Consider the following 15,308-nt stretch of genomic DNA (forward strand, 5'->3'; position numbering starts at 1 on the left):
CCATTCACTCACTCAGGGGGCACCTCTCCTGGGACATTCATGCTTTTGAAAGCTCAGCCCAAAGATGTGCATTTCTAACAGTGGAATTTCAGGGCTCTGATGAAAAGGGCCTGCATTGAGGGGAGTGTGGGGCTCTCTCAGTCTGTGGGACAGTGAAGAGCAGGAGCTCAGAATACAACCTTCTTTGGCTAGTCGGGGACAGCTGGATCCAAGGGCTAGAACAGAGGTAGAAGGAAGAAGCAGCCTAGTGTCAGAGTGAGAACTCATGTTGTGGCTACAGTGAGGCCCCATGCACCGAGGGCCACAGCTCCATCATGTGCAAAATGCAGGGTTGTTTGAGTGATAAATGCAGATGCCAGCTTGAGAAGCCATCTATCCCCCAGCTCAGTAAATATTAACTTCCCTTCTTCTTGTCATGGGCAGTGCCCCCCTTGCCCTCACCCCCTAGCCTGCTCTATTGTGCCCCTGTCTTCCTGCCTGGAAAAACTGATCAAGCAAAGGGAAACTTGGACCTTGAACCCTCAGGCTAGGTGTGTACTGCCTGGCTCTGGACCCGCGCAGTCCGAGAGGATGCCAGCAGGTGATGGGTCATGGCCGGCAAATTGTCCTGTTACTTTTGGTGTGAGGAATTTAATTTGTCTCACCTGTCACTGATTACAAGTGCTGTCGTAAGCCTACTTATAGCTCAGTTTAGCCATAATTGAGGCAGTGGGGGTGGTGGACACTGAAGGGACAATACAGTGGGGCCTCTGCCTGTGTGCCTATGGGTGTGCTGGGGCCAGCACTGTGTGGCAGGGCTGAGGGGGGTCTGTTTGACAGGAAAGGCTGCACTTAGGGGTGTGTGAATCGGATTCTAACTGGCTCCCTTTGGGCATGGGGTTTCGGTCATTGTCACAGGCGGGCTCCAGCCTAGATCTGCCCCCCCACACTGCCTAGCAAATCCCTCTTTGCTCCTTTCTTCTCCCAGCTGTGTGTCCTCACTCTCTCCCAGGGGTTTTGCCCCACAGGTCAGTCTTCTGGAGTTGAAGGCTGGAGAGAAAAGCTTAGGTGGGGGAGGGGGACAGTTGACTAGAATAGTCAGCTGTTCCCCAAGGGGTGGAGTTTTGCTGAGGCTGCTGGAGTCTTGGGCACCAGTGTAGTTCAGCATAGCTGGAAGTCGAGACATTATATTAACAAATAACAATGGTAGCAATAAAGTATGATAGTGGTAATAAAAATAATAGCAATACTTTAGCTGCCTTTCAGTGGGCATTATGTCATTTAATTGTAAAAAAAAAAAAAAAAACCCTCTGAAGCACAGGGAGGTTAAGTAACTTATCCAATGTCCTGAGCTCAGCAGTGGTGGAGTCTGGACATGAACTCAGCTCTGATTCTGCAGATTGAGCACTTGACCCCTTGCCACACTGCGGAACGGGTATCTCTGCTCAGGTCTCAGGGCTGAACACAGGGCTGGGCAGCAGAACAGGTTTTTCTCATAAAGATTGTAACTGACAAGAGGAATGTCTTGGCATTTATTGAACTTATATTGATGGTAGATGTGATGTTTCAGGAAAGTGGTTTAGGTTTGCCAAGGTAGGTGTTGGAACCATGAAGTGGAGAGACTTGAGGCCAGGTAAGGGGATTTAACTTCATTTGGAGGTCGGGAGGGGGAGCCCCTGAAGGTTTTGAACAAGGGAGAGACCTGGTGGGAGAAGCACTGGGCCGGGGTGGGGGGTGGTGATAAACCTGCATCTTGTATGTCAACAGACTTAATGGACCAGAGTGGGGGCAAAGTAACCAGTGGGGTTATTAGATTATCAAGGTGACTAGCTCTATCGTTCACTAGCTGTGTGACCTCAAAGATGTCCTCTCTCCCCTCTGGGTCTCTCTTTTGTCATCTATAAAAGCGAGGTGGTTGTAATCAGAAGATGTCTAAGAGGTCTTGGGCACTCTGGGAGTCTTTTGGTGACCTTAGCTGGCCAGCAGATGCAGGAAGAAAAGAGGATGGAGAGAAGGATAGGATCTGGGATCTGATTGGATAGAGAGGATGATGGGAGGCAGTGGGTCAAGGATGGCTCCAAACTGCAAGGAGAGATTGGTAGAAGAGAGATGTCCTGGGGGAACAATCTGGAGTATACAGTAGGTGAATAAACTGCTTGGGGCCCCAGCAAAGCACACCCCTCCCACCAAAAGAGACACTAAAAAATGGGTATATGGATACAATGATTGAAGCGGAACATTTCTCAATCATGTTACATGGGGAAAGATGCTATTTTAACTTTAGCATCCATATAAGGATTGTGTCATTTCATAAAACTTTGTTTTTAATTTTCATGTGTGGAAGGACAATGTGTGATGCTGAATTCAAGCTTTTCAGTGTTCTTCACTGGAAGGGATGGGAGGAATTGTTTCTGAGGGAGAGGAAGCTGAGGTTGTAGGCTGCTCGGGGCTGCCGTAGGAGAGGTTCAGGGCAGCGAGAGAAGCTGAGGAGGGAGAAGCGCTGCCAGCTCTCTGTGAAGAAGGTGTCTGCTGGGGCCCCCAGGAAGGCTGAGATTTCCAAGAGAGGGAACGTGGGGTGGGAATGGGAGGTCCAAGTTAGGAAGGGATGATGACTGGCACAGGCTCCCAAAATGTTGAAATAAGAAGACATTTTGGTTCTCCAACCTTCCTTTCCCTGTACCGAATTCCCCCATGCCACCCTTCCATGTAGCACCACCTGTGCCCAGCCAGCTTATATCATCCTGTTTCTTTCCTTTATGGCACTTATCTGATTGAATTGAAAATCATCTGCTTTATTTACTTCTGGAGTATAAGTTCCATGAGGAGAAAGGCCCTTCACTATTTTTGTTCACCTCTGTATTTCTGGTATCTAGAACAGGGCTTGGCATAAAACAGAAGCTCAATAAATATTTGTTGAATAAATATATGTAGGCATACATGAGTGAATGAAATGGTGATATTTCAGGCCCTCTGATGCCTGGGTTGGAGAGAAAGTTGGAGGCAGCTTGACCTTCTTCATGTAGCTTAGAAAGCACCTGCTGTGGAGGCCGCCTGGAGACGTGGCCACTCTGCCTCCCCCCACCCCTCACAGGCACCAGTGTGCATACTCTATTCATGGCTTCATGAGAACCCTGGGACTGCTCCCAGTGCTGGCCAGGCTGAAGCTCAGCTGCTTATTCTCAGGGGAGGAGGAGCCCCTCTCTCCCTTTTTCTTTTTCTCTCTCTCCCCCTCTCATTTCCCTTTTGATCTTTTTTTTTCTAAAATAGTAAGTAGGTTTGGGGGCTTAAGAAAGGCTTGTGTCCTCAACAGCACTCCAGGGGAAGATGGGCAGGGAGAAGGCTTTGCTCCCTACTTTGCTGCCCTTCCTGCCACTAAAGCAGTCTTTTCCATTGCCCCATCCCTTCCCAGGAGTCATTTCTATTACTCCTAGCCCAATAGACAGAGAGAGTCTTGTTGAAGTGGCAAGTAAGGGGGTCACCAGAGAGTGTTTGGTTATCTATTTCTATGCCACATAAGAAATCACCTTGAATTTAGTGGCTTAAAAACACTGGCATTTAATGTGCTCATGGTTCTGAGGTCAGGATTGTGAAAGGGCAGAGTGGAGGAAGCAAATCCCTGCTCCATGGGGTCTGATGGATCAGCTCCACTTAGCTGGAGCCTAGCGGGGACAACAGGAGCCCTCCTGCTCCATGAGGTCTCTCCAGCAGACTAGAGGGGCTTTGTACATGGCAGCGCAGGGCCCCCAGGAATATAAAATTGGAAGCTCCCAAGCTTAGGCTGCCTTCTAAGCTTGGGCTGGAACTGGTGGAGCCTCACTTCTACTGACTTCGATTGGTCAATGTGAGTCCTAGGGCCCACCAGAACTAAAGGGGAGGGGGCCAAAGCGGGGTGTGATTAGTGGGAGGCCTATTTCAGTGGGTGTCACCAATGCAACAGCCTCCCCGCCATGAGCCAGCTCAGGACAAAGAACAAGAAGGGCTACTCCGGGGCTGATGCCACCCATTTGTCAGAGTGCTGGGCCTTGGGATTAGACAGATGCAGGCTCCTGTCCTGGCTTGCTCACTTCTCAGCTGCCTGGCCCTCCTTGAGTTTGGAGGTCCACCGCACCCTGGCCTCCTGCCTCTCCAACCTCCAGTGCTGCTCCTGTCACCTGCATAGACAGGCAGGAAGCCCCAGGTTGGTGGGAATGCCTGTCCTGGGATGTGCTTCCTGTCTTTCCCTTTCTGCTCACTCCTCTTCTGTCCCATACTGGTCCCCCAGACCCGTTCCTGCCTGCCACCTTCCCTAGAGATCCTGATTTGTCCCACCTCAGAGGCATTGCCATTTATCCCTCATGTGTTCCATTTCCTTTGTACATGTCCCTTCTGTCTCCTGCCACCTGAGTAGAAGCCCTTTGAGTGTAGGATTTGAGCCCAGAGCAGTTGGGAATGCTTGTCCAGGTGAACGAGGCAGCTTGGCATGGAGAAGACTGGACAGATGGCCACCGTGGTGACCACACCTTCCCAGAGGGGAGGCCCGGAGGTAGTGGCAACAATAGTCATTCAGGTCTCCTGCCAAAGAGGCTGGAGTCAATGGGTCAAGGAATTGGCTGGTGAGGTGAGCAGCTAGACAGTGAGGGAGGGGAGGCTTAAGTTTGGGGCTGGGGAAGGAGTTCTCTTTTGGAGAGGACCCTGTGCGTTACAGACAACCATGTCCCTTCGTCTCCTTTTCTCCTTCCTCGGGGTCAATTCAGGGTCCTTTCACAGATAAAACTACAGGGTTGGAGAGTGGTACAGACTGCCTGGAAGTCTACCTGATGCCACGGCCCATGCTTTCCCCTGGCCAACACTGCCTTCATCAAGGCTGTCTGCATTTCCTTCACTGGCAGGGAGAGACATCACTTTTCCTGTTCCAGATGGAGGCGCCCCAAGGAGCTGCCATACTATAGCCTGGAAGCAGGGTAGCTTGAGGAGACAAAAGTAGCTCTGGAGGGCATGAGTAATGGCATTCTTTATTCATAAATAGAAACATAAAATTATCAGAGATAGTTTACATGGCCAAGAAGGGGCATCAAAAATAAAATGAAGCTGTCAAAAGCAACTTAAAAAAAACCAAACCAAAACAAAACCAAACAAAAAAACCAAAAAACAAAATAAAAGAAACAAAACAAGAAACAACCCAGAGAAAAATAACTATGTACATATTCTTCCAAATGCCAGTCTATCCAAAGCCAGCCTTGGCTGGAGGTTCCAGCTTTGCCTGCAGACTCAGCACAAGATGGACCACGCAAGAAGTGCCCACTGGACAGGGTGCACAGCCTCCTGCCATGGCAGCTCTGGTTTAGGAGAACTCAGGACCCATAGGGAAAGCCCTCTCCCAAAGCTGCTGCTCCATCAGCAAGAGATGGCCCAGGCTGGGCCGGGACAAGAGCAGGGCAAGGAGCAGAGGGTCAGCAAGTGTTTCTCAGAGGAGAGCTAACCCTCCCCAGGCCCTGTAGAGCTCAGTGCCTATGGGGGCCAGAATGCACCCAGCAGCAGTTACCTGAATGACCCAGCAGCCAGAAGACATGCCCCAGGGGGAGCCCTGAGAGACTCTGGTCATTGCAAGGCCTGGAGGCAGAGTGCCCTTCTTGGTGAGGTGGTACTGGGTGCTGCTCTCTCTTTGCAGGCAGGCAGAGCGTTTTCAGGCCGGGCATCCTTTGGAAGAGCAGAGCAGGTCGATCTGACTGAATGAGCAAGCATGCCGGCAGGAGTATTCAGAGCGAAGGGCAGCGAACTCATGCTGGCTGGCCCTGGGCCAGGCCGTCTGCTCTGAAGCCCCTGTCATCTGACTTCCCAGTCCCCGCTCAGCCTCTGTTGTTCAGAGGCTCCTTCTGGAGAGGCTGGGTTTGGCATGGTCCGGGAATAGTAAGGATGTGTTTCCATAGGGAAGGGAAGAAAAACCACATGGCGGTAAGATCACTATGTTACAGGACACTGTTGCGCTCTGGTGCCACTGTGGGCCACCCTGGGGCCTTCAGCTGGTGGGGGGGCATCCACGGGTTGGCCTTAGGCAGGGATGCAGAGTATGGTCTGGGTTTGGTATGGTCACACCATGGTGGAGCACAGACCTTGCCCCTGAGTGTCCTCCCCTGGGCTTAGCACCCATCTCTTCTCAGCAAGGTCTGGAGGGCAGGGCACAGGGCTTTGGCTGCTCTCTGGGGGTGGAGGGCAGTGGGGTATCTCCAGCCTGGGTGGGGAGCAGCAGCCCCTCTATCTCATGGCGGTCTCACTGGGGAAAGGAACTCAAACAAGGCACAGGCTGGTGGAAACAGAGGGGGTGAGCGCTGTGTGTAGGAGTGCTGACAGTACGGACTCCATCGTGGGCCCTCCATCTTGCTCATGTTCGCTTGATGACCTCTCTTGGGGCTGTGTTCTGGGCCCCTGGGAGGTTAACACACATACCTTAGAAATGCCTTCGGAGGCTGGGATTGGGGGAGGCTGTTAGGCCTCCCATGAATCTGCTAAAGAGAACATAGTCTTTCCTGAGGCACAGGTGGTGCTGCAGATCTAATTAAAGGTTAGCTGTCCATTAGGTGCGTGCAAACCCTTGAATCTCACCGTAATGCCCTCCTGTGTGTCCCCTAGCTTTATAGAATCTGTGGATGAAGGTCCAGACTTTGTGGAGAATAACTGCATGCAGCGCCTGGATCATCCTCCACCCGATTCTCCCTGTCAGTAAGTTACCCTGAATAAAACTCTGTAAACTGGATGGAGTCACCCGCTTTGTTTTCTGGTCTCAAAGTGCCTTCTCAGTTGAAAGATATTTTACCATCCCTCTCCCACCCTCTAACAGCGTGGCAGAGGGAATGAGACATTTTTGACTTGAGGGCCTGCACTGTGCCCAATGGAGGGCATTGCCCTCCAGGCAGGAAGGGGGCATTTAGCCTATCCATTTCAGGTTTAAATCTGCCCTATGACTAAGACCAGTAGCTTGAAATTCCAGAAAAGCTCCTCTGTCATGGGCACAGCTTAACCCCAGGGACCAGAAGGCAGAGCCAAATGCAGGGAAGATGGCCCTGCTCTCAGCCCGACTCAGGGAAAGAATGCGGTGGCTCTGAAGGGGGGGGGGGGGGGGGGGGGGGAGGTGACAAGAAGCAGCTCCCACTCCCACTCTAGGTCCTGTAAGGACTGTGGTCAGGGAGGCAGAACCAGGGGGTTTGGTCTCAGACTGCTAAATACCCAGACTCTCTCATCTCTCCTACCTCAGTAAACCCCTCTCAGCAAGCAGGCATGAAGCTCAGGAATCCAGCAAGGCTTGGCTGTCCTAAGAAAGAACAACAGCTGTAGCTTGAGTCAAAAATAGAACCTGGAACAGTTCTGGCTGCCTGCTAGATCTGGCTTGCTTCTGAAAAGACAAGAAAGAAAAAAAGAAAGAAGACTAAAAAAAAAAAAAATTTTTTTTTTTCCCTCTGAACCAAGCAACTAAGTAAGAAACCCCACCATTCTCTCCTCCCCCAGCTCTGCACACCTTCAGAGGAGAAACACCAGCCTCCCCCAGGCACTGGCCCAGCCCCTAGTAAACTGAAGCTTTCTGGATTCTCTACAACTGGGGGCTCCTGTGGGGCCCAGGTGGAGGGAAGCTAGCCAGTGGCCCTGGGGCTGTTCATAAGGCTGTATTTGTGTCTCTTCTCCCTGCCTGGGACTCTGGCCCACCAAACTCTGGGATTGTTCCTGACCTGTAAGGAGTCTTGTCTGAATTTAGCACTGGAAATGCAAAGGGGAAAGGGTGTGCCACTTAACTGAGCCACAGGCAAAGGAGGGAAATGTCAGATCATCCCTGCACCATTTTCGTCGTATATAGGTTATTCTGGATCCAGCAAAGGCTGGATTCTTGAGAAGAAAGTAAGTTCAGAGTAGCCACTGGCCAATTTAAATCAGGTCGGGGCACCCCTACCTCTAGCCCCATGAGGAAAGATCTGGAGGCTCTCCCAGGGAAATTTGGAAAACCACACCTTCCCTGTGTCACAATCTTCCCCTCCCCAGGACCTCAGTGTCTATGGCTTTAAGAAGAGTGGTCACTGAGGTCAATGGCTACCAGCTGTCCAAAGGCTGCTTACCTTCAGTTAGCAGGGCCCAGCAGGGTCTGGCCATTACTACCTGGCTTCTCCCTCTGACCCCCTCTGGGCTTTGCTGAGTCTAGACATTCCTGGGCTGCCCCAGATTTCCCCTCCTTTTTGTGGCTTTCTAGGATTGGGACAGCTCTGATGTTGCTAAGCCAGGTTCTCCATACCAAAATCCAACCCCTACAACTCTGAGGCCAGAGAAAAACAGCTCAGGTTATGACCGGGTCAGGTTCTAAGGTTTATGATCACAGATGGCTTCTTTCTACTCTCAAGCCATCCCAATGTGTCCAGGGGCAAAAAAAGCAGTTGTGCGAAGAGGCAAAAGGGAGCTTCTGTCCTGGGGTCGCCATCGGCCAATACAGCAGTTACCACCATCCCTGGGAGAGGGTCTATGTATTTTTGAACAAAAGGCAAGGTTAGAGATCTCTTAACCAAATGATGGAGATCCCTGAACCCATCTCTTAGGAAAGCTAGAGGTCTGGTGGGCTGCAGGGATGGTAAATGCTGGAATGTGGGCAAGGACTGCAAAGGTTATGTAGCAGTCCTTCCTCCCCCCGCTCCCCTGGAGAATCCCAGTCTGTGCCTTGGGGAAGGCCTCTCACAGAGGCCTGAGTTACTGAGCAGGGGAGTGGGGAGAGGAGCCCTCCGTGACAGGCTCTGTACCCCTGCCTCCCGATGCCAGATCCCTGGCTCTCGCTCTCCCTCTCCCGGTAGGCCCCTCAGATCTCAGTGGCTATGATGTCCTCATAGGGGATGTCGGCCCCTTCAAGGTCAATTTCAAAGGGCTCCCCTGCACCATCCCCATGGGCCAGTTGCTGCAGAGCCTTCTCCAGGCGCTGGTTCCGCTGGTACATGGCTAGGTAGCTCTGCTGTAACTGCTTCTGGTACTGGATCACCTTCTCTTTCTCCTCCTTCCACACCAGCCGCTCATGCTGGAAGCCTGACGACATCTGGTCGTGGCCTTGCCGCTCCTCCTTCAGCTCTGCACGCAGCCGCTCCAACTCCCGCTGCAGGGCGGGGATGTCCTCAGAGAAAGTAGTCCCTGGCCCAGGCCCCAGTCCTGGCCCCAGAGACACAGCATCCCGCTGCAGGGCAGCCTGGGCCCGCAGCTCCAGCAGCTCCTGCTCCAGCAGGTTCACCTTCTCTCGGAGAAGCTCAGACTCATTTTTCTTGCGCTGTAGCTCATTCTCACAGACCTCTAGCTCTAGGCCCTTGGTGCGCAAAGCGCTCTCCAAATCTTGAGTCTTCAGCTCCATGCCTTCCAGTTTGCCCCGTGTGTCCTTCAGCTGCGCCTTCAGACTGAGGATCTCACTAGCCTTGGCATTGATCTCTGTCTGGGACTCCTTCAGCTGCTGCTTCAGGAGAGAGATTTCACCTGACTTCTGGCACACCTGCCAAGGGTTGGGTGGGGGAGAAGAGAAAGTGCTAAGATGTAAGAGGTCCTTACCCCGGGGCAAGTAACATCTTAAGTGCCTAAAGAATTAGGCTGGTCCTGACACAGTATCTCAGGAGCATGACAGTCTGGGTGACCCATGAAGGCCGAGCCCCTCTCTGAGCTTCCTTTCATTCTGTAGCCTGACTTGGTCCGTCCACATGCCTGCCTCAATCCCAAATCAGAGTCTAAATCTCAATCTGTACCCAAACCCACAGCTATGTGTAAATCAGTGACCACTACCGGTAGCTCCATCATCCACACTTAACAATCAATGATATTGATTTCTGTGTCTGCCAAACTTCTATCATTCATGTTTGTGCCCATATCCTCTGACCTCACCCCTGTGCACACCCAGCTCCCCTCTCTCCCTACCGGGATAAAGACTGTCTTCAATCATTAACCGCTGCACTCCAATGACAAGCAACACACCTGGCTCAGAGTGTCAAATTCAGATCTGCCACATGGAGAGCTACTATGTTCTCCCCCTGCCCCGCCCCTCCACCCTTTCTATTCTTATTTCTTTTCAAAAGTTGGCCAAGAGCAGCAGACAAAACCAAAGGCACTGATTCAGATCCACGGGTCTCCGGGGTCTTGGTCATTTGGGGTCATAGGTGGCTCAAAAGAAGATCAAGACCAGTCTGGCCGGCCGTGTCACAAGAATGACTTTTCTCCTGCCGGCCTGTGGGAAAGCTGGACAGAATGAAGGTCAGGGCCTGGGCCTCTATAGAATGGATTCTTGGATCAAGACCAGAAGCCACCTTAATTTCTCCTCACTTCACTCACAGTAGTAACCCCCAACCCCTGTGCTCATGAGCCACTTATGAAGCAATGCAGAGCTCTACCCATAATGCTTGTGTGGGACCAAGGATGCCTTTCTAAGACCAAGCCTGTATTTGTTTCATGGAGGGAGCAACATAGAGTCATGGTTGGGGCATGGGCCTGCCTTTGAGTCCTGGTTGGATCATATATGATATGATATGATTGGCTGGTCCTGGCGATATACTACGTTGGTGTTGTGGTACTATGGAGTAGTGATTAAAAACGTGAACTCTGGAGCCAAAGTGTTGAGATCAAATCCTGGCTCTGATACCTATTATGTGGTGACCCACCGTGGGCAAGTCATTTAACTTGCTACTATAACCTCTCTGTGCCTCAGTTTCCTTAACTAAATTAAGGATTAGTAACAGTACCTACTTCATAGGGTTATTATAAGGATAAAATGGGAGAACCTAGGGCTTGGCACTTAATAAACACTTGATAAATTATTATCATTCTAAATATGTTTGTAATATATTTACGTGTTATTTTAAATATTTATTTTTTTATTGTTTTGCTGTACAGCCTGACTGGACAATCTGGGAATGAGGTCACAGCAATGCCCAGCGTAGTTGGGGGTTGGGCAAATAAGGATGGATGCCTAGCGCCAGGACTAGCTTATATCTCTGAGTTGCCCCAATGTATCCTGAGCCCTGGCTGAAAAACAATGGCTGGGGTGGGGTCTGCTTTGCCAACATCAATGGGAAAGCGGACAGGCACTGCTCCCACGGTCAGCATCCTTTCCTCTTTGGGAGACCTGGCAAACACAAGCGACTTTCCCTTCTCACCTGTCCAGTCCCCCTGTTCATCTCTGCCATAGGAAGGATCCTTTTCCTCTACTCCTGATAACACTTGTCATTCTAATTTCCAGAGTACGTACAGAAAGCTGCAGGGCCTATAGGAAGCTGTGCTGCCGAGAATGTGTCACCGGCACCTGCGGGTGGCGCTGGTCTGACCAGACACATTGCCGCCTCAGTTCCTTTCCAGGGTAGGAGTCTTTGCGGAGAATGCCAGAGCCACATGCCCACACCCCTACCAGCGCCCCCCGCCCCCTGTACCACCTTGAGAGGCCCTTCAGGTGAGGAAAGCTACCTTCTGGAGAGCAGGATGTGGAAGTTACGCAGGCTCTCCAGCAAAGCCAGGTCCAGATGCCTCATTTCTAGGTGCTGTGTGCCCTTCTCTTGCTCATGTTTCCATTGCAGCCCACCAAACAAAGCCCCACTTACACTTCTGTGAGGAATGAGCCATTCTGTCAGTGATACCTGCCCCAAGTGAGGTCACTCTTCCTGGTGGGTGGGGTCCCTTCTCTCAAAAGTAACAAGGTCTCTGCTCTCTTGTGGTCTCTTGAACCAGTGTGAACTCAGGCTCAGGAACGGCTTGTGCTTCCTTTGAGCCTCCCGCAAGAGGAAGTGGGTCAGCCCTCGGACTGCCCAATGAGGCCTCCGTGCTCCTGGTTCTAGCTTCTCAGTCAGTGACTCAGTTAGTAAATTCAGTTCTGGAGGCCATGAGGCCCTGGGGTAGCAGAGAGTAGGAAACTCACACAAATCATAGCCCCTTCTTTGGGTCCCAAGGCTGGCACTTTGGCTCACTCTGCTTAGGCAATTTGTGTTCACACACCATGGGCTAGGACCTGGAGAAATGGGGACTGGCATCAAACACCTGACCCCCCTCCCCGCCCCCCGCAGCCCACACGGTAAAGCCTCACCTCCCACTGGGTCTCTTCCAGCGCGGGGGCGAAGCTGGTCTTCTCCTTCTCATAGGACCTAAGCTTGGTCTCCAGCAGGTCCTGCTCCTTCATGAGGCTCTCAAGTTCCTGCCGGAGCTGCCGCTTCTCCTGCTGGAGCTGGAGCACCTGGAGGTGCAGCCCCTGCTGCGTGCGCTGGCTCTTCTGGGAGGCTTGCTTCGGCTTGCTGCTGCCCTTCTGCTCCAGGCCCTCCCGCCCCTCCTTGCAGCGCCACTGCCGCTCTTCAGAGGCCTGGCTGGAGGGCAGCTCCTTCTCCTCCAGGCTGCGCTGCAGCTTTTGCAGCTCTCCTTCTCTCCCCAGCAGCTTCTGCTCAAGCTCCTGGATGGTGCACTCGTCTGTGGAGATGGGGCAACGCACACATGAGGAACCCTTGTCCACCTGGCTTGGGTGGGCCAGTTTGCTACCCCCATCAGAGAAAGACAGAGCCTTCAAGCTCATCATGTTGCTGTCCTGGAGGATGATGCCCTGGGTAATGTTGTGGGCTGAGCCCCCAAAACGGCTGGTGGGCCCCACTGGCGTAACCAGCGGGTCCAGCTGGTAGCTGCTGCTGGTGCTGTGTGTGGGCAGGCTGGACATGGAGTTCCGGCCGGAGTCAGACAGCGCCCCAGAGCACAGGCTGGGCTTTGGCTCCTGTTCCTTGGGCCTGTCTGGAGGGGCAGGGTGCAGCTGGTGGCTGGAGCTCTCAGGGGACGAGTGGAGGATGGCTCCTGACCGCGGCAGCACCGGCTTGAATGCTGTGGGCCTCGCTGCACCCTTCTCTGAGCCCTGGTGAGGAAAACAACCGTATCCATCCCATGTCTTCCTTCAGCTCCCCTCGCACCCTTCCCTCCCTTGCCTGGGTATGTGTACCAGCCACACAGCATCCTTCTTGGTCATAGCCACAGGCAACCTTGCCTGTGGCTATGAAGCAGCTGAATATGGTGAGTGTCTCTCAGGAAGGAGAAATTCCTTTGTGTCTAGGGATGGCCATCCTTAAGGATGACTCAGGCATTTTGTTTTATAAACTACCAACCTGTCATAAGCTTGTCCCCACCCTCCTGAGATGGCAAATAGCATTTTTAGGTTCACTGGCTGAGATCCCTGGGCCAGGGCTCTGGCTCTGGGTCTCTGGGTGGTAGAGGGTAAAGCAATTAGGCTGGACGAGCATGGTGCTCTTGTAGAGGTCAATCCCTTCTTCACTTTCACTGCCCCTTCCAGTAGGCCAGGAGTAAGAAAACTGGCTATGACCAGTATTGAAGGGGTGGGAGGATCACTTGAAATAACAATCCTTTTCTGAAAACTGTCATTTTCATTGGGAGAGTGCACGGCAGTCTACAAGCCCTTTAACTTGAAAAACTGAAAGCTCTTTGCAAACTAAGGGGGTCTCTTCCGAGTATATCAAACCCATGGATTCATCCCCCCAGGTGGGGGCAAAGGCTTAACTAGGAAAATTTTCAGGTCCACTGGTGGGACCCATGAAAGCTTGAGGTGGCATAAGGGCTGGATTTCTGAGTAGGGCTGTCCTGTAGGGCTCTTTTAATCTCATCCTTGCTAACCTGATGATGACAAACTTGGCTCTTATCCAGCAGCCAAAGATATTTCCAAGGCCCAGCTTGAGTGAGGAGCTGCTGCACCACAGAGGAGCGAGTGAGGGAAAGGCCCACCTCCAGGAGTCTGCTAGCAGAGAAGCGGCTAGCTCTCTCCAAGTGGACTCTCCATCGGCTCTTACAGAGACAACAGAGCTCCCTCCTCTTGCCATGCACTTGAAAATGCTGCTCTTCGTCCTGCTTTGACAACCAGTTGCATTCCAGTAGAGCTCAGAAAGGCTTTCATTCCCCTTTGCTCTTTGATTAGGGCTCACCCAAGGCTTCCAGATTAGGGGATTGACCAGTGCTTCAATTCCTCATCCAGCCTTTGATCTCTGTGGTGTAATTGAGCACTTCCGCCCTTACCACCACTGCTCTGGCCTCTTGGAGGGTTAAATGTTAGTGTCACCACCTCCATTCCCCTCCCTGCCTCCCTGCTCTTTACCCCCATTTTGTCTCTATTGGTTTTCTGACCCACCCACCTTTACCAGAGACCCTTGCTTACCATTTCTAGCTGATTGGAGAAGGGCATAAGCTTGGGTGGGGTGGACGGGCCAAAGTCCACCCCAGGCTGGCCGCCCATGTCCCCACTAGACAGTGCAGTGTAATCTGGGTGGTGGGAGCCCCGGGCTTTCTGGCTGACCTTGATGTAGAAGAAGTCTTCACTCTTTCCCATTTTGGAGCTGGACTTGCCATGGCCTGAGTCCTGAGAGAAGCCAAATCTCAGCAGCCCATCTGAATACCGATTGAGCTTCTTGAGATGGGAGGATTTGCCCAGCTTGTATCGTGAAGCCCGGCAGTGCTTGCCGTGGAAGCTGTGGCCAGAGATGAGGCTACTGACACTGCCCATGCTGGCTTGGGGCCAAGGACAGACAGGGCAGAACGGGGATCTGGTGTGGCTGAGGCAGCAAAGGGCAGTCCTGGTACCACGAGGGAACTGTGGTCATAGCAGAGGCCTCGAGGAGCCTGGGAGAGCTGAACACCTGGAAGGGGACAGAAGGCAAAAGTCAGCCTGAGAAGGGACAGTCACTGCGCAGTCCTCAATGGTGACTTGGAGAGGAGTTGGTTCTGACTGCTAGATCTGAGCAGTAGAGAAAGTATGCTTCTCCTAACGAAAGCTCAGCCCTGACCGTTACTGGACTCTTTGTTCATTCTTCCTTTGTCTGCTAATTCAACAAACATTCACTGAGACCCTCCTTTGGGATGGCCCTCCTCTAAGTCCCGGGATATTGTAGTGACTAACATGGCTATGGTCCCTGCACTTGCGGGACTTGTGCTCAGAGTAGTGTGGACAGGCCATCAACAAATCAGTGTCTACTATTCTTAGTGATATACGTGCTATGGGGGAAAACTAAGCAGAGTAAGTGTAGAATTCTGGGAGGTGGTTATTTTATATGGGCGGCACAAGGGAGGCCTCTCAGTTGTATCATTTGAAGAAACCTCAAGAAAATGAGTGAGCAAGCCAGGTGGAAATCTGGGGGAAGAGAAAAGAAGCTCAGAAGCCCCAAGAACAAAAGCCCTAAGTCCCTGTGGTGGACTGTGCTTGGAATATGTGAGACCAGTCAAGAGACCAGTCTGGCTGGAGAATAGTTAGCGATGAGGGTGGGGGGCATAGGACAGGCAGAAGTCAAAACTAGCAGGTACCAGGAAACATAGAGCCTGGTTGGGCATAGGGCTGGGATTTA

The 15,308-nt window shown here is 52.2% G+C and overlaps 1 protein-coding gene across 2 annotated transcripts in view; it reads right to left on the reverse strand.

Annotated features, from left to right (window-relative positions):
- Nucleotides 1–1,736: 1,736 nt before the first annotated feature.
- LZTS1 (leucine zipper tumor suppressor 1) overlaps nucleotides 1,737–15,308 on the reverse strand; it is a 54,963-nt gene continuing 41,391 nt past the window's right edge. For both annotated transcript variants that reach the window (XM_032388998.1, XM_032388997.1), the window contains 3 exons: nucleotides 14,129–14,606; nucleotides 12,020–12,823; nucleotides 1,737–9,454 (listed from right to left, as the gene is read on the reverse strand). In XM_032388998.1, the coding sequence (XP_032244889.1) occupies nucleotides 8,783–9,454; nucleotides 12,020–12,823; nucleotides 14,129–14,473 (1,821 nt within the window). In that variant the 5' untranslated portion in view covers nucleotides 14,474–14,606 and the 3' untranslated portion in view covers nucleotides 1,737–8,782. The remainder of the gene's footprint in view (nucleotides 9,455–12,019; nucleotides 12,824–14,128; nucleotides 14,607–15,308) is intronic.

This window comes from Phoca vitulina, unplaced genomic scaffold (genome assembly GCF_004348235.1).
Source record: "Phoca vitulina isolate PV1807 unplaced genomic scaffold, GSC_HSeal_1.0 scaffold53, whole genome shotgun sequence".
Taxonomy (NCBI): Eukaryota; Metazoa; Chordata; class Mammalia; order Carnivora; family Phocidae; genus Phoca; species Phoca vitulina.